The 17964-nt window shown below is 56.9% G+C and overlaps 1 protein-coding gene across 21 annotated transcripts in view; it reads right to left on the bottom strand.

The window, feature by feature from the left end:
- DYSF (dysferlin) overlaps nucleotides 1-17964 on the bottom strand; it is a 204453-nt gene that overhangs the window by 90958 nt on the left and 95531 nt on the right. For all 21 annotated transcript variants that reach the window (XM_087863515.1, XM_087863520.1, XM_087863522.1 and 18 more), the window contains 7 exons: nucleotides 17452-17607; nucleotides 13908-14039; nucleotides 13651-13817; nucleotides 12724-12838; nucleotides 12333-12438; nucleotides 11925-12067; nucleotides 9961-10134 (listed from right to left, as the gene is read on the bottom strand). In XM_087863515.1, coding sequence (XP_087719641.1) covers nucleotides 9961-10134; nucleotides 11925-12067; nucleotides 12333-12438; nucleotides 12724-12838; nucleotides 13651-13817; nucleotides 13908-14039; nucleotides 17452-17607 — 993 coding nt within the window. The remainder of the gene's footprint in view (nucleotides 1-9960; nucleotides 10135-11924; nucleotides 12068-12332; nucleotides 12439-12723; nucleotides 12839-13650; nucleotides 13818-13907; nucleotides 14040-17451; nucleotides 17608-17964) is intronic.

Genomic DNA, 17964 nt, shown 5'->3' with positions numbered 1-17964 from the left:
AAAGGGGCAAAGCTGGGGCAGGGCAAGCTAAGAGAGGAAGGCTGCCTTGCTTCTGCTCTCGTTCGGAGTCCTGCACCGGGAGAGCCAGGCTGCAGTGGCAGCTCACGCCTCGCTTTCTGTCCACCCACCCTTCACCCCCACTCCCTGCACTCGCTCTTCCCCAGCCCCACCAGGCCCCGGGCATTGGGTTTCCCACAGCCACATTCCTGCCTCCATAGCTCATGCCGATGCGACTCCCAGACTGTGGTCTGTGGCCACACGCTCCATCTTGGGGCTAGCTGTGTAAGGGATCCTGCCGCTCGCCCGGGGGACGGGGCGGCATCCGACCCGCCACTATCCGGCTGGCCGCCAGGGCTCCCGGGAAGAGTCTGAGCTTCTGAGTGTGAGGAGCTCTCTCCCTCCCAGATGGTGCAGGGCTGCCCCCCGGGGTCCCCAGAGCCAGCGGCCAAACCCACCCTAACTGCTGAGGACTCCTGCCCCAGGACCTTGGCGTGGCCACCGCACCAGCAGGAGGGGGGGAGCCCTCGGCCCACCTAAACTGGACCCAAGATCAAGCCCCAGACCGCTAGCGTGTCTGAAATTCCTCCTGTTTCACTGGTTGTCCGTCACACACACGCCTCCTCCCTTTGCCAGTGGTGAGACGCCTCATCCATACAGGGCCCAGAGATCTGGCTCAGGGTCTATAACCTGGAGGCAGGACAGAGGAAGAAGGGGCAAGACCAGCGGTGGATGCGGCAACAAAACAGGCTGAGCAGAGGGTCCCCGGGGCCGAGCAGGCCAAAGACAGAGCCACCACAGCCACACAGTGATGGTCAGGAAGGAAACAGCAGAGCCTCGGCGGTATCTCGGGGCAACCGGGACGCCCTCTGTCCCATCAGAGTCAAGCAGGTGGGTTTCGGGGACCAGCCGCCCTCCTGGCTTCCTGAGAAGGGCTCAGTTCTAGTGTCTGATGGACCCAGAGAGCACAAGTGACAGAGCTGTTGGGAAGAATGCTATGACGGGGGGCCCTCTCTCTTATGGAAACAGGACCAGGGGACCCCCAAGAGTGCTGGAGCCGGCCCGCCTGGCTCAGAAGAGCAGATTAGTAAGTTTTCAGGTGTATTGCAAGCCAGCTGTTAAACACAGCCATCTGTAACAATTAAATCATATAAATTTATAACTACGGAAATTTTTTTTTTAAGATTTTATTTATTTATTTATTTGACAGAGAAAGAGAGACAGCCAGCGAGAGAGGGAACACAAGCAGGGGGAGTGGGAGAGGAAGAAGCAGGCTCCCCGCAGAGCAGGGAGCCCAATGCGGGGCTCGATCCCAGGACACTGGAACCATGCCCTGGGCCGAAGGCAGACGCTTAACGACTGAGCCACCCAGGCGCTCCAACTACGGAAAATTTTTTAAAAACAGAGGTGGGGGCGCCTGGGTGGCACAGCAGTTAAGCGTCTGCCTTTGGCTCAGGGCGTGATCCCGGTGTTACGGGATCGAGCCCCACATCAGGCTCTTCCGCTGTGAGCCTGCTTCTTCCTCTCCCACTCCCCCTGCTTGTGTTCCCTCTCTCGCAGGCTGTCTCTGTCTCTGTCAAATAAATAAATAAAATCTTTAAAAAAAAAAAAACAACAACAGAGCTATCGTGATAGGGGCGCCTGGGTGGCTCAATCAGTTATGCGTCTGACTCATGATTTCAGCTCAGGTTATGATCTCAGGGTCATAGGATCAAGCCCTGCGTTGGGCTCTGTGCTGGGCGTGGTGCCTGCTTGGGATTCTTTCTCTCCCTCTCTCTCTGCCCCTCCCCCACCCTCTAAAATAAATAAATAAATAAATCTTTTTAAAAAGGTGATAAATACTCAAACTCATCACTTCCTAATTATTTTACGACTTTTAACCATTGTTCCAGCCCTGAGGTTATTTACATCTAATGGATCTGTGGGCTGGAAATACTATGTAACGGTCTGCTACGGCTCCTCTCCCCCCATCTCCACTCTCAGCGATGTCACCTCACCAGCTTGAAATCAGCCACAGCGCAGATATTACACCACGGAAACCAGCGAGTACGACAAACCAGACTGGGTTTGTTTTTGGATTTATTTTTTTTCCCGGAGAGCCAGTTATTAAACACTGACCAGCAAGCCCTAGGGTGAACGGCCAGGACCTTTTCCTCACTATTGGCTTTGCTGGGACAACCAAATAACAAACAGCCACGGGGGTAGTATGCTGTCAACTCTGAACGACCCCACCGGTTACGCACAGAATTGTTCTTAACGCTCGTGTGAGGAAACACCACTAGAATCATTACGACTTGCCCTCTCTGTACCTCCATTTGCTCATCTGTAAAATGGGAGTAGTAATAAACCCTCTATCCTAGGATTGCTGGGGACGTTAAAGGAGATGATACACAACCAGGGCAGAGGTAACACCTGGCACAGACGCATGCTCTAGAATGGCTGGTAAACGCCGTTCAAGGAGAGCCAGAGAGTAAATCTGTTCCCCTGTCACAACTCCTCGGCCGCCACTGTAGCAGGACAGCAGCCACAGAATGCAGACACAAATGAGCCTGGTCACGTGCCAGCCAAGCCCTGTCTACGCAAAACGGCCGGCCAATGGCAGACTAGGCTTGTAGGCTCTGGCTTGCCGACCCCGGCTCTGGAAGGGAAGGTTATTATTTTTGCTGTGTTGTTATCACCGCCATCCTGAAAGTGAAAACACTGGGGCCCAGAGAGGTCAATGCCTTCTCTGGGGTCGCACAGCAAATTAACTGACAGAGCCAGGGGTCCCCCAACAGCCCCTCCGGGCTCTCTCCAGCTTCAGCTTCCCCTTCGAAACTCAGCACCTGAGCAGGGCTCCGGGACAGGACAGGGCTGAGCGCCAAGTCAGGGCCTTGGGGAGCCCAGGGCCCACATCACTGCCCTGGCCGCCTAGCCTCAGCTTCCAGGGAAACCCCACACAGGCTAGCAGGCCAGGCCGAAGGAGGAGAACACTTTAAAAGAGGGAACTCGGGAACACAGACCTCCCTTCCTAATCAGGGCTGATTGCAACCGTAAGTAGAATAGCAGGCAAGGGTGCAACCCCATTTAATTTACAGCTGGAGCCCGGGCTTGGAAGCAGCTGCAAAAATCCTTGCAAAACTACCGGCCAGCCCCTGGGGAGCTTGGGAATGGAATCAGGAAACCTGGAGAATCCACGGTGCCACGTGTGGGCTGGCGCAAGCATCTGTGTGTGTGCGAGTGTGTGTGTGCACACGCGCCCCTCTAGACTTTCCGTGTGTCCAAATGGGGAGGTTGCAGAAAAGACTCAAGCACACTCTACCCCATGCCAGAGAACCTCCGAAATTAGGACCACCGTACGGCCCACTTTGGGGTGGCCCCAGCTGACACCAGCTTCCCCGTGTGATTATGACAATAAGTGATAAGGTCACCCTAACAACCGTGGATGCAGACCTCAGTGTGTTTACAATAACACACGCGGGGCCCCCACCACATCTGTCCAGCTGCGACACACTCCTCAGCACCGTGCACGCCTGCGTGCTGGCCTTTTGTCTCAGGTACACAGACACCCAGCTGGACTCTCCAGACTTTAGCATTCAAATCTGGAATGAGACAGATCCTGAGGTCCACCAGTTTAAAGGAATTACCCATATGGTCCTTCCACGCGGGGCAGTAAGAGGGGCAGGGAGGCCCCTGCTGGAGAGGCCAGCCAGCCTTCACTTAGCTCCCACTAGCACAATACCACAAATACAACAGGTGCTCAATTAGCATATTCAAGAAACAGAAGCCAGGGAAACATGGAATCACCTCCCCCCCTCCGCCCCGCCTATGTGGGGATTTGGGTTCTTTAATGAGGCAAGCCCCTCTCACCTCACAGGTGCTGCCCCGCGTCCAAGTGCCCACTCTGCGAACCAGGCCCAGGTACTTGCATACAGCAGGGCTTCATCCAGGTGCAGAGACGGCCCCTCCCCTCCTCACCACACCTGACCTCCTTTTCAGGCAGCTCAAATCCCAAACTCCTCTCTGGCTCCAGCCTCTCCCTGACCCCCTTCCCAGTACTTCCGACTCCCAGCTGGCCATCTCTGCCCTTAGGCTGGGGCTTGGAAAGCTTGTCCCCATAGATCCTCCCCACTTCGTGTCAGGACTCAGACTTCAGACAACCAACCGGAGGCTTCTTGGGGTGGGGGTCACGGTGCCAGCTCCTCTCTAGCTGCCCTAGTGCTCCGGGGAAGCCAAGCCACATGGCTACACAAGAAAAGTGACGCCAACAGCCGAGGGCTCCAGCCAGCTGCCCTCCCTAGGACCCCACTCGAGGGCCTTTTCTAGGAGGACGACATTATGCCCTAATGGGAGTGGGAATATGAACTTGGGGGGAGAGGACAGAAGAGCCCATTGTCTGGCCTTGGTTCTAGAATTGACTCATGCTGTGCCATTGGGCAAAGCCCTTCTCAGGCCTCAGTTTCTTCTGGAGTAAGATTAGGGGCTCCGAGTTGTTCTGGAACAGCGCTGTCCAACAGAACTTTCTGCAATGATCAAGCTGTTCTATAGCTTCACGGCCAATACGGTGGCCACGAGCCTGGTGCGGCTATTGAGCACTTGACATGTGGTTGGTGTGACCGAGGAACTAAATTGTCTGATTTTATTTTTTTATTTTTTTTTAAGATTTTATTTATTTATTTGACAGAGAGAGACAGCCAGCGAGAGAGGGAACACAAGCAGGGGGAGTGGGAGAGGAAGAAACAGGCTCCCAGCGGAGGAGCCTGATGTGGGGCTCGATCCCAGAACACTGGGATCATGACCTGAGCCGAAGGCAGACGCTTAACAACTGAGCCACCCAGGCGCCCCTAAATTGTCTTATTTTAATTACTTTAATTATAAATGGAAATACTCTCATGTGGCTAGTGGCTACTGTATTAGACAGTGCAGTTCTGGAACCTCAGTCTCCCCAACTGTAAAATGGGTATAATAATAGAATCCAGTCTTCTGGGGTCACTGTGAGGATAAAATGAGACCATGCACATAAAGCTTTCAGCCTGATCTTTGGCACCTGGTAAAATGGATTTCAGTAATTCTTATCTTCTTTGGGCTCCCAAATTCCCTTGAGACCTGAAGAAATCCACAGATCTTAGGCCAGAACTTACACATCACAGATACACATGGGCACACAACATTGGTACACACGTGCACATACATATCACACACAGGCACACTGCACACATATTGTGTGTGCACACATCATCCGTGTGCTTACACATCGGACACGCTTGCATACACGGATCATACCCGCACACCCACAAGTACGCATCCAGTTTCAAGGGGATCCAAAGCCAGGTGGAGAGCACCTTTCAAACATGCAAGTTCCTTCCAGCTCTAAAAATCTCCAAGGCTCGGAGCACATGTTGCCGAGTCTCCATCCCCTTCTCTCCTGCCCAGCCTCAGGCATCTCAGAAAACCCTTCCTAACACTCAGGGCCAAGCACAGAGGCAGGGCTCTGGAAAAATCCTTGCGCATGGAGGGCAGGCCCAGGGCAAGGGCGACAGGATGGATTCTGTGAGCTCATCGCAGCAGCCGTCACCAGAGTTCCCAGAGAGGCTGGTGGCGTCGGGAAGGGGTGCCTGGGTGGGAGCCGGCGGTGGCGGCAGCAAGGGGTGTGGGGCACGGAGAGGGAGGCTGGATGGAACGCGCTATAATAGCAGCTTTGTGCTCTGCTTCCCAGCTCCCTGGGAACGCCAGGAAGATTATGAAACCGGTGTCTTTGGGAATGCCAGGATATTAGCTGGAAAAAGAATAATACAAAAATAAAATAATGCTCGGGATGGAGACAGCAGACGATTAGCAGACGGAGCCAGGGCCTCCCGCTCCACGGAGGGAGCCAGGCTTGGCCCCAGCAGAAGGTTTCAGGGAAAGACTGCCCGTGCTAATGAGCAGACAGGGCCTGCCTTCCAGCAAGATGTCTTCAGGAGGGAAACTGGCAAGCAAGGCGCAGCTTGCTGGTGGACCTGTGGGCCAGGAGCGGGGAGGTAGGAGGCAAGGGGGCGCCACAGGCCTGGTCCTCAGGCCCAGACATCCAGAAATGTCAGATGACCAGGAAGACCACCTGGCCACCACCCACGGTGCTTCCCTAGACTCCTTCAAGGTCTGCCTCCCAACGTCCTCCTCCAAGAAGCCTCCCTCATTAGACACCGTCGTTCTGGAATGACTCTTACTCTGCCCTCCAGCACCTCAAAGATGCAGATCCTTCTGGGTTCATTTGTACTCACATGTGAATGCCTTTCTTCCTAATCAGACAACAGTTCCCCATAGGCCAGGCCTCCATCACCAGATCAGGGGGTCACTAGAAGTAAAGATCACTGTTCTCTCACCAGGGGGCAAGGAGAACATGTCATCATTCCTTGCTCCCCTCCCTAGGACCCTGGCCACACACCTTCACCTAGTCATGGATACACCCTGCCTCTCTCAGAAAGGCATCCAAGCGGGGGAGCAGGGTGATGGGACCACCTCCATCATCTTCCTGATGCCCGATGTGCTTCGCATCCTCACCCCTCAAAGACGGTCCTCGGACCAGCAGCAATGGCATCACCTGAGTCCTCTTAGAAATGCAGACTCTGGGATTCACCCAGACACAGAATCCCGGGTGTGCATTTTAACAAGACCCCCTCATCACTCCCATGTTCACTCGGCCTGAGAAGCACTCCCTTACATGTGTCACATAGTTACCCCTTACAATGACTCTAGGACGCGGCGACTTTCACAGACGAGGTAACAGAGTTGCCAAAGGGGTAAGTGACCTGTCCACAGCTAGGAAGCAGAGGCAGCAGAATTCAGACCAAACCTGCTCCACTCAGAAGCCTCGCTTATCCCACCATGCCCCTGACAAGAGAATCAGCGACATCAGTGACCAGTGGGCAAGGCCGGCACCCAAGACAGTAGCGGGGTCCTGGCACCCAGAGAACCCTACCATCTGCTCCCATAATGCAGGCTGGACGTTAGCCCCAGTGCCTTGGCTGGGGCATCAGTACCTGCCAGGACGAAGGACAGCAGATTCGGAGATAGGAGCACATATAGGTCACCACGAAGGAGAGGGTGTGTGTAAGTGTGTGTGTGTGTGTGTGTGTGTGTGTGTGTGTGTGTGTGCTGGTGCTGATGGAGGTTCGAGTCACTGAAGTACAGAGTGGTCCAGCTAGTTACTGTCAAATGGGCCTGTGGCCTTGTCCAAATGCTGGCCACACCTAAAGACTTTCCAAACTGTGTCCTCCAACTGCAGGTTTGTGGGATCCAGCCTCTCCCACCACTGTCTGCCTCTGGTTCTCTCTGTCGGCCAAGCTCCCCCAGGACTGAGGGCTTCGCTATGTTGGTTTCTGCTGCATATCATAGACGCGGCACACCTGCTTCACAATCCACCCCCTCCCCGCGTCTGTTGACCTGACATACGATTTCAGTGCTCCCTCCCGACATTTTCTCCCACATAAAGAATAAACGGATTGGTTTCTCTGCTTCTGGGAAGTGCCCCCCTTCATTCTCCCAGTCACCGAGCCATGAAAGCTTGGCAGTGGGTCCCCAGCCTTGCTCATCTTCTTCCCCCAGATCCTGGCCAGCCCCAGAACCCGTCCACACTGCTGTCCATGTGTCTCTGGCTACCTCTGGCCTCGCATCCTCTCTCCCACGGCCCTGGCCTCCCTGCCCTGGGCGGCCTGGCAAGCGACTGCTAGACCCGCCTTCGTCACACAGCACTTAACCATGTGTGTCAGACTTGCCAGGGCCAACCATGAACTCATCGCGGCCCCAGGCCCACCCCGCCTGCCCTGTGGCCCAGCGATGGGAGAAGCCCTACCATGCACCCAGCAGAGCCTCTGGGCCCATCTGACCCTCCCCACACTCTGCCACTGCACTTCCCTCTACTCCGGCTCCCAGCTCCCACCCCAGACGATCACCTCATCCCAGATCTCTAACCAAGACTCCTGATGGTCTCCTGATGGTCTCCATTCTTCCACCCCAACGAGCCTCCATGGCTACTTGACTAATGGCCCTGAAGCCCAGCTCTGACCAGAGCACTCCTCTGCTCAACAACCCACACTGGCTCCCTATTGCTCATTGAATGGAGTCCCGTGGCCATCATCAGTAGCTCTTTGCCCAGCACTGTTTGCCGGCTTTTTTTTTCCTTTCCAGTTGCTCTTCTCCCCATCCTGATGGTGCTGTCAACTACAGAAAAGGGGCATGACCCAGAATGGCCAATCAGAACATTCCATTCCTCACCCTCAGGCTGGCAGGGGCACATGGCCACAAGAGCCAGTCAGTCACACCCAAGACTGTCACGGCATTAAGGAGAAAACAGCACTCTCCTCTCTGTGGTCTCCAGCTGTGAGGAAACGCAGGATGCCAGGTGGGCTGTGCTATTTTGCCTAGCAGAGTTTTGCTGGTTGTAAAGTTGATGTCGGCGCCATCTTTGTTACCACCCAGAGTGAGCCAGTGTGAGAACGAGGCCAAGACAGAGGAGCGAGTCAGAGACAGTCCCAGGAATACTGTACGAACCCCCATTTCCTGCCAGGCCAATGCCTGCTTCACTCTCCCGTTCATCTGAGCTCTTAAACTCCTTTTCTCTCTGTAGCCCATTTCATTGAGTTTCTGTTCCTTAGGATATCTACCCAGGCTTCTCAGACCCTGACTCTGAGCTCCGCCAAGGCCTTTATCCCCCCACCCCTCAGCTGGAGCCACAAGCCCACCCCCAGGCCCTGCCCTGTGCCCAAGCCAGGCCCTTTCTGACAGGACAAAAGGAGTCAACGCATGCCAGCCCTGCCCCACGGGACCTCCAGCTGGGGCTGCCCTAGCCGGGGCAGCAGTTTCCTCCTGCCCTCCCTGAGCATGCGCCCAGGGGCCTGGAGCTCTGCCGTCTCCTTCCAGCCGCCCTAAAACTTGGCCCCAAGACATCATCAGACAACCAGGATTATCTGGCCCCCAAGGGGTTTCCTCTCCCATACTGCTACCCTTGGCCCTAGCCCACCCTCAAGGCCTGAGAGGGATGGAAACCCCTTGGGGCACCGCCAGTCTCAACTCCCTTCCCTGTATCCATCCCATCCGATCCTCAGCCTGTCCTCTGTGCTCCTTGGCTCAGGGCAAAGCCCCACTGCTCCTCCCTCCGACCAAATCCTCACGTACATTCACACACACACACACACACACACACAACTGATGTGCATGGACACACTCAGATCCCATCAACTATCAAAGCTGGTGGGACCTGGTCCCTGAGTCGCAGCCCAAATCCCCAGGGGCTGCACAGTCCTGGCTGGATTTCAGAAGAAGGGCCTCATGCTGGGCATCTCCTCCCACCTCCAGGAATCCCCAGACCAAAACAGGGTAGAGAATGGCCCTCCTCAGACTGTCTAGGAAGGGTCTGCTCATCTTTGGGGGAACACATCAGCCAGACCCTGGTAACCTTGAGCTGACCCCAATTTACTGGCTCCAGAAAGTATACTGTAAGGCAGGACCACCAGCCTGAGTTACATCTCTGCCCCCAGAATCTCAGGGATGCCATCAGACGGCTTCCGTCCAACCAAGCAGGACTCGTGTGCAACCAAGGACATTCAGGGGTCATCAGGCCTCTCTGGCTACTCCCAGGGGCTAAGCCAAAGCCTCTCAGACCCACCCTGTGGCAACCAGCCTCTTCGAGAAGAGCCAGGTCCCTTGGCTCCAGTCAGAGGTCAGACCTGTGACCTCCGCCTGACTGAGGCCCTCTCCGCCTGCTCCCATCTTGACTACACAGAGAAGCAGCGGGTCTCCCGGTGCCACGAAGGGAGCTGTTTTATATTAGGAGGACACCCAGACTGCCACCCACTTTCCCCACAGGCAACCCCAAAGGAACCGAAGCCAAGGGGACCAGCCAGTTTTCCATCCGAAGTCCTATCCTGGGGGCTCCCGCTTCAGCCCCGAACAGCCCTGGGAAAGCAAGCGGCACCTCACCGACCCAGCACGGGCCCAGCCACATACCAGCGCCCCCTCAAGGGCAAACACGGCTGCAGGCCCCGTCTTCTCCAGCGGCTCCATGCGGCGGCGCCAGCGGCGGCGGCGGAACGCATCCGTCTTGCGGTACTCCAGGTGGAATTTCCAGCCAAACAGCGAGGCGTACTCCCAGCCCTCGCCCTCTGCCTCCGCCTGCCTGTGCTGCGCGGGGAGAACAGGACAGACTCAGGCACTGCTCGGCGGCCCACAGGGAGACCTTGGGCTGGGCTCCTGCAGCGCCCCTCCCGCCTGCCCTCCACGATTCCCGACCCGCTCCACACCAGCGCCCTCCAGGTGGGAACAGCTGGGAAGGCCACCTGGAGGAGGGGGGCTCTGAGCAGCAGAATCGGAGTCAGAAAATCAGGAGGGGAAAAGACTCCCCGGGCTGTGGGGATCCGAGGAGCCAGAGAGGGCAGGTAGACTAAGCAGCAATGAAAACCCTGGGCTTTGGGTTTGTTTGTTTACTTGGATTATGGATGGATTTCATGAATCCAAGGTTTTCTTGTCATTTCCTTTTTCTTCTTCACATCTCAGCTTATAAAAATAGAAGTGGGTCAGTGAAGATTCTGTCTCCCCACCTCAGGCTATTTCTCCCTGAGGCTAGGCCTAGGTCAGCTGTGGAGGGCTCCCAGCCCTGCATTTCCTCGAGAGGACCCTTTCCCAGGCCTGGAGAGAGGCCTGGAAGCCCCTTTCTACCCAGCTGATGACCTGACACTATCTTCAGGTGCCCTTCAGGCGCTGGCCATGAACTAAGCAGCAGGAGCCAGTCCCAGAGGGCAGCCGTACCCGTCTCTGGGAGGGATGTCAGTGGTGACGGATCAGGCGAGGCCCCCTGCCTGACAAGGTTCACCTCCATCCCCTGGGCACCCCTGCAGGGAGGGTGGAGTCTGTCTGGTTCATGGAACCACAGTCTGTTGCCCCAAAACCTTGCTTCTCCCTGCACCCAGCGACATCCCTCTCTAGATTCTCTGTGCCCAAAGAGAAAGGAAGAAATTTGGGTCATGCCAAAGGCTACTCCTGGATTGGGGGAGGCCTGGTTCTTGGGCCAAAATTCAAATGCATGCTTAGGAAGGAAGAAAGAACAGGGCACAAGAGGGACCAGGGGAGGCAGGCACTGAGGCTGTGCAGGACCTGGGCATCCGGGTGGCTCCAAGAACAGGTGTGTGCATTGTGTTCACTCATACGCGCCCATTCACGCCTCTGTCTTGTGGGGATCTGGGCACGCCCGTGGGCCTGTGTGCTCATACTGCATGCACGTCCCCTGGTAGATGCTGACGGAGCCCACCAAGGCACCAGCCGGCAACAGGGCGCACACGTGCTCACCAGCATAGCGCACACATCCCCACTCCTAGCTCCAGCCGGGACTTGGCGAGTGAAGGGAGCAGGCTCCATGGGGAGGATATGGGCCTCAGCCCACTCCCAGCAACCGCAGCCAATGACATAACCAAAAGGGTACAAACCCCAGTGCCCTCGCCTCCAGGTGAGGACGATTCTGTGGTGCTCCAGGGTGCGCCCCGCCCCAAGCCACAGCTCAGGCCAAAGCTGACTTGGCCTGAGACCGCATCCCGGCTCCCAGCGCTCCCGGGCACCCTGCTTCAATAAGCTGCATTCAGCCAAACCCCTGTCTCAGGCTCTGCCTCCGGGATACCCGGCCACAGACCCAGTGTCTGTGTGTCTTGGCACCTTCCAGGTCCGTGTGTGATCCCAAGTCCGGTCTGCTTGCACGGTCACAGGCATCTGGGGGTTTTCTGTCTGGGAGCATCTGGACGTGTACTGCTATGATCTGCGTGGGCGCCGGGACCTGTGAGCAGCTGCGTGTGTGCTGGGTGTGATCTGTGAGTACCTCGAGGGAGCCCACGCACCTTCTACATGTCCTGAGCACACAGGCGTGCACCTGTGTCCAGCTGGCCTCCCCCAACCAGGGCCTCACCCCCCACATCTGCCAGACTCACCTTCCTCAGGGCCTCCATCTGGCTGAGGTCCCTCCTGCGCAGGCGGACCCAGCGCCGCCGACGGTGCGTGTAGTACATCTTCTCAGCGGGGACCCAGTGCTTCGGCTTCCGGTCCGGGGGGATGGTGATGCTGTACTCCCAGCCTGGGGGAAGGCGCCTGTTGGCCACTGCCTGGCCATTCCCCACCTCCCCAGAGGCTCTCTCTCCCTCCCGGGCACAGTCACAGGCTCGTGAGGGCCCACTGACTTAATGTGTAGCCGTAAGTGAGGGCTCATCCAGGAAGTCCTCCAGAGGAAGAAGCCCAGGGAAGGCCAGGGTCCCAGGGCACGAGGCCCCGCACTCAGCTGTCCCACCAGCACGCCTCTTGCGCTTGCCGGGGTGGCTCCCCGGGCTCCATGTGCTGCCCACCTTGCTCATCAACGGCCCGATTGAGGTCCGTGGACCACTCTTCATCTTCCCACTTCCAGCCCAGCGGGCACTCAATGTCATCCTTGGGAAGCACCTTCTCCCCATTCTAGGGCAACACAGGACAGGCAAGCGTGAGAAGACACATGTCATCACGAAGCAGAAAAGATGCAACTTGACAACATACATCCTTGAAGCCCCAGATGCAACTCCGGATCAGTGTCCTACCCGCCTTGGACCTCACACTATCCCTCTGGAGACCACAGCATGAAGTCGGGGACATGGGAGCAGGGGAGAAACATCCCATCTTCTCTGAGCCACGGGCCCCTCCTGAGCCCCAGGGTCCAGGACCCCAGGAAGGCAAAGCCCGCCTGTCACTGGAGCGGCCACGTACCACGTCCATGTAGTTGTCACTCATGTAGATCCACTGGCCTCCAGGGAGCCGGGTCTGGTTCTCAAACACCTCCTCCACGAAACTCAGGTGGCCCGCGTCGGTGTCATGGAGCAGCCTGGGGCAGGGCGGGTGGGGGGTCAGAACCTCTGCTGAAGACCCCCTCCACACCCACCGCCTCCAGCAGAGCAGCCCCGGGGCCTCGGCCAAGCTTCCTGCATCAGCTTCACCCCACCGACAACAGGGCGGAGAGGAGAGGGAAAGGAGGGGCAGAGGGTCAACGGGGGAGAGAGAAAGGAGAGCCAGGGGGACCTAGAGACGTTCACAGACAGAAGAATATACCAGCACCCAAGATAAAGAAAGAGAAAGACACCAAAAAGAGAAAGGGAGCCGAAGACACCAAAAGGCTGGTGGGTCGTCGAAGCTCGACAGGGAGACAGTGGTTGAAATGTAAAAGGGAAGCTGTGCACTTCCGTGTTATACTTCGATTGAAACAAAGAACAGGAAAGAAACCCAGTTGTTGAACGTCAACCAGACAGGAAACGAGAGAGGAGAAAGAGGCAGGGACGGTGTTGCAGCCGGACGGCCTTGTTCTGAGAGGCACAGAAAGGAGGGGCCTCAGGCCCAGGAAGGGTTAACACGGGGAGGAGGAACCAGGCTGTGGCCTCTGGGAGAAGAAGGTTGCAACCAAGGGATGCAAAGTCCAATGGAGGCCAACTTTAGTTTAATAGAAAAGGACCTTCCCAGTGTTTGAGCCCTTCCAGAAACGATGCTCCCTAGCAAGCCCTCAGCCCTGGAAGAGTTCGGGTGGGAGCCCCTGTGGCCAGCATAGGGGCAGGAGGAGCAAGTAGGGCCATTATTGGGACTTCGGCCTTTCAGGGAAAGGACTGGGACAGAAGGGGGCCCCCAGCCGCCCTGCCCAGGACTCACGTCTTCTCTGGACACACGAACCAGTCTCCAGCCCAGGTCCAGCCGGCCGAGGGGCGGAAGCTATCCTTGGGGAGCTTGATCTTGCCCGTGACATCAGAAAACTTGGGGTAGGTGAGGCCTGTTGTGCCCCAGTTCCCAACGAGGGCCAGTTTGGTCTGGTTCTCATACTGGAGAGCAAGCGATAAAGAGAAGTGAGTGGGGCCCAGCGCAGCTTGGGGGGGCAGGGGACAGGCAAGGGCAGGCTGGCAGGCACTCACGGTTTCAGCGAAGACAGACAGCTTTCCCTCAGCAAACTGGTTGAACTCCTTCTCATCCACAGAAAGCCCAAACCAGAGCTTCACCCGTATCTGCACGGGCATCCGGGCTCCGGGCACCCCCTGCATGGGATACTGGATACCAGAGAAAGACAGAAACCACAATCCCCTGTAAGATCAGGATGTCCCCACTGAGGCGGGGTGGGGGGGGGTCCTCCAGGGACCCCTGGGCATAGCAGCCTGATACCCCTAAATATGTGTCCTGTTGGAGAACTTACCAGAATTTCACAGAAAGAAAATGTATAATTAAGAAGGCTTCTCCACACCTGCCAAGATTCCTTCTCTCCAAAGAAGACTGCATCACCCCCACCTAGGTGCTCTCCCATAAGCTGAGCCAGGCCTAGACCAGGATCTCCCATTCTCCCCTCTCCCACCACATCCCCATTTTTGTTCTCTTCTAGAATGACCCTGCCCAGTGGAACTTTCTGCTACAAGATGGTTTTTATCTGTGTGGTCCAATCTGGTAGCACTAACCCCATGTGGCCACTGAGCACTTGAAATGCAGCTAGTGTGACTGAGGAACTCGATTTTTAGTTTTATTTCATTTTAATTTAAATTTAAATAGCCCCTTACGGCGACCATATTGGACAGCGCAGTTTGAGAACGTATCTCTGAAGGAGATACAATGATCCAGGTCTGGAAGGGGAAGAGGTTAAGACCTCCTCCTTAATTTTCAGCTTGGTTTGGGGGGGAGTGTTTTCGTTATTTTTGTTTTGGCTCGATGTTGGCGTACCATCTGATACCGCTCTCCTTTCAAGCGCTTATCAGCATGTTAACCACTAGTCACTGGTCCTCGATTGCTTATTACCTTGAAACCTTCAGAGGCTCTGCCAGAATGCAGTAACCACAACAACCCAACATAAAACATTTATTGTCCACATCTACTCCACCGTTTGATTGAAATCAATAGAAGCGGCCTGAGAAGCAGGAGCTCCTCGCTCTCAGAACAACACACTGTCCCTTCGAGGAAGCGGCACATTAAGTCCCTAGGTGTCGTGACCGTGAGCCTGGAGGGTTACCTCCTCTGCAACGGGGGCTGATGAGAGGAGAAAGGAGCTCTGATGGCTTCAGAAGAGGGAAGGGGGGGGCCAGAGTACGAGGTCGCCAACAGGTTTGGGAGGCCCGGGTCCCTGGAGGGAGAGCCCGGGCCAGGTACGGGGAAAGGACGGGGTGCAATAGACAGTCTCCCCCCTTCACCCAGCCTCTCTGCTTTTGGTTCATCCTCGGTGCAGCCTGGAGGAGGCCCTGACCCCACATGTCACCCTCTGGGCAACCTCCCATGACCGTTCACTTCAGCTGTCCCCTCCCTGGGGTGGTGAGTGGCCTTTTTCCCTCCAAACCGCCAGCCCCAGGGAGATGGCAGGAATGCCTGACCCCCCCCTTCCCCCTCCACCCCCCGTCTCTCCCCTGCCCTCCCCCAGACGGGGCCAGCCTGCCGGACCCAAAATAGCAACAGCAAATAAAGAAATGTCTAGTTTGGGGCTCCTCTCCCTCTCTACTGGTGCTCATTTTTTCCAACTTTGGTTTAAGTTAAGAAACACCAATGTTTTCTTGGTCTCTGCTTGCTGCCAACATTTTTGTACAGCTTGCTCAGGAGCTACTGGCGGGGCTCAGAAACTCAGTGGGGAAGACTTCGAGAAACAATTCTATATCTTTTTTTTTTTTTTCTGCTTGGAATCGGGGAACATTTTTCAGTTTGTGTCTCCCCAAGGATGCAGGGCCGAGAGGTCAGAGCCTACGGTTCTTCCTCCCGCAGCGCATCCCCACCTGCGCTCCAGCCAGCCAGGCTTCCCTGCTGTGCCTCCCCCCCCTCCCCCCGGCCACGGGCAGCTCCTTGACTTCCTTTCCCTTCTGCCCTGCTCGGCAAGGAGCTGGCCAAGGGGATAGAAAGGCAGGATGCTAGGAGGTGAGGAAAGCCGGGGGACGGGCCTCAGGTGGCGTGTAGACAGGTGAGAGGGGGCAGCCCACTGCCTGACATGTCCCCATCCTCTTTCTAAGCAAAGCTGGCCTCTCCAATGACCCTGAGTCCGGGTATCTGCTCACCTCTGCCTCTACCTTGGCCTCCAGTCGTGCTGGTGGGGCCTCCTCTGGCCAGGGAGCAAGGGAGCACCCCAGAAGAAAAAGGGGACAAGAGGGGAAAGGAACTGATATTCATTGGTCACCTCGTTCCAGCAAGACCCATGACCTGTGTCACCTGGTTCAACCCTCAAAACCTGTGAAGTGGGCAGCCTGATGCTCATTTTACAGCTGAGAAGACAGCTAGCAGTTCAGAGAGGTCAGGCAACCTACCCAAGGCCACACAGGCTTCCTGCCCACCCTGCCACCCGTCCACACGCAATGTACTGTTGAAACCTGCCCTCTCTACCCAGCCCAGGGCACAATGAGAAAGACTGGCTGATCTATGAATGGGTTGACCGGCAGGCACTCAGAGGTTCAAGGCTGAGGCTAGCCAACAACGACTTCCTGGAAGAGGAGAGGGGGGTGCTGCTCCCTGGTGTGGATGGAAGGAGGGGCCGGGAAGGGAAGGCTGAGAGCAAGGGGCTGGGGAAGATGGGCCAGCTGGGCTGAAGGCCAGGCAGCTTATAATTAATGCCAACAGAGCCATCTGGAGTGAGTGGTGAGTGGCGAGGGGCAGGCCCACCTCCCAGGCCACTCCTCCTCCAGCAGGACAGCCTCCGTGACAGCCCTCCAGACAGGGACCCTCCCCTCGGGCCAGGCAGTCAACAGCCCAGGAAGGGATTTCCCTGAATAGCGTCCTGGCCTCCAGGCCACAGTACCCCCACCAAAACAGCCTTGGCTCTGTGTGCCACACTGACCCAGAGAGGAGGATGGGGCACCTGCTCGCGTCCCTGTCGCCCAGCCTGAGGCTGGCCAGTACCCTGAAAGAAGACGGACGGGGAGCAAGGGTGGGGGTTGGAGGAAAAGAAAAGGGAGAAGAGATGCGGGCAGGACAACATGAGGGGCCCTGGATTACTTGCCCCCAGCTCCCAGATGGGACAGAGCCATAGGCACACCAGTGCCCAGACACCAGCCCTCCCACAGGCAAGAACTTGAACCTGAGCCTGACCCCAGCTGGAGCCAAAGCACTCAGGCAGGGCAAGAGGTCCGTACCAGGGCTCTTAGAGGCTGGGGTGGGGCCTGAGGGCTGCACCCCCCTACCAGAGACCTGGTGATGAGATTGAGAACAGCCTCGGGAGTCAGCCCCTCCCAGACAGCCTGGGGGGTGGGGAGCAGGGGGCACAGACCCTGTCTCATTCATTTCCAGCACCCTGTGATTCCAGCTCTCACCTGCCAACTTTCTAGCCCAGGTGTGTGGGGTCTAGGGACTTGGCAGGGGAGAGAGAAGGGAAATGGCTTTACACGAAGCCCTCCACCCCTTCCGAGAGCCTACAGACTCTCAGTCGGGTGGAGACCAGAAGGAGACATGGAAGGGGAAGGGAACGACCTGGGAGAAAATATGATCATGACCTGAGAAAAAAGAACCCACTTTGAGAAATATCGTCTGCAGCTTCCCACAGTTCTTGCCGCAGTAGCTGGCTCCGCGCCGGGAGAAGAGGACCTCATGCGCGGGCACCCGCTGATACGCCACTCGCTTGTCGCCCTGCAGCATCCAGATGATGACGTCGGGCAGGCTGTTCTGGGGCTGGAGAGAGGGTGGCAGTCAGGGTGGGAAGGCCCACGCCCCACAGCCCACCATGAGCCACCTCTCCTCCCAGCTTCCAGCTCCCCCACCCCCCACCCCCGAGAGCCTCCTTGACCCCCCACGGCTGGCTCGGCCGCTCTGCCTTCGGCGGCTAGGAACCCCCAAGCACGGGGCATGAGGCTGCCTCCGCTCACATGAGGAGCCTGCCAAAAACGCACTGGGCTGAGTTCACATTTCCTGGGAAAACACACTCCTGCCGGGAGCCCAGCACTTATCTTCTTAGATCCCTTCCACTGGGCAGACAGATGCTCCCGGGGGCGCAGAGATTGGAGGATTTGATTTGACCCGAGAGATGAC

This window comes from Ursus americanus, chromosome 7, assembly GCF_024610735.1.
Source record: "Ursus americanus isolate L20-20 chromosome 7, mUrsAme1.1.p, whole genome shotgun sequence".
NCBI classification, from domain to species: Eukaryota; Metazoa; Chordata; class Mammalia; order Carnivora; family Ursidae; genus Ursus; species Ursus americanus.
The sequence above is the reverse complement of the archived record's forward strand: the minus strand, read 5'-3'. Positions and strand labels throughout refer to the sequence as shown.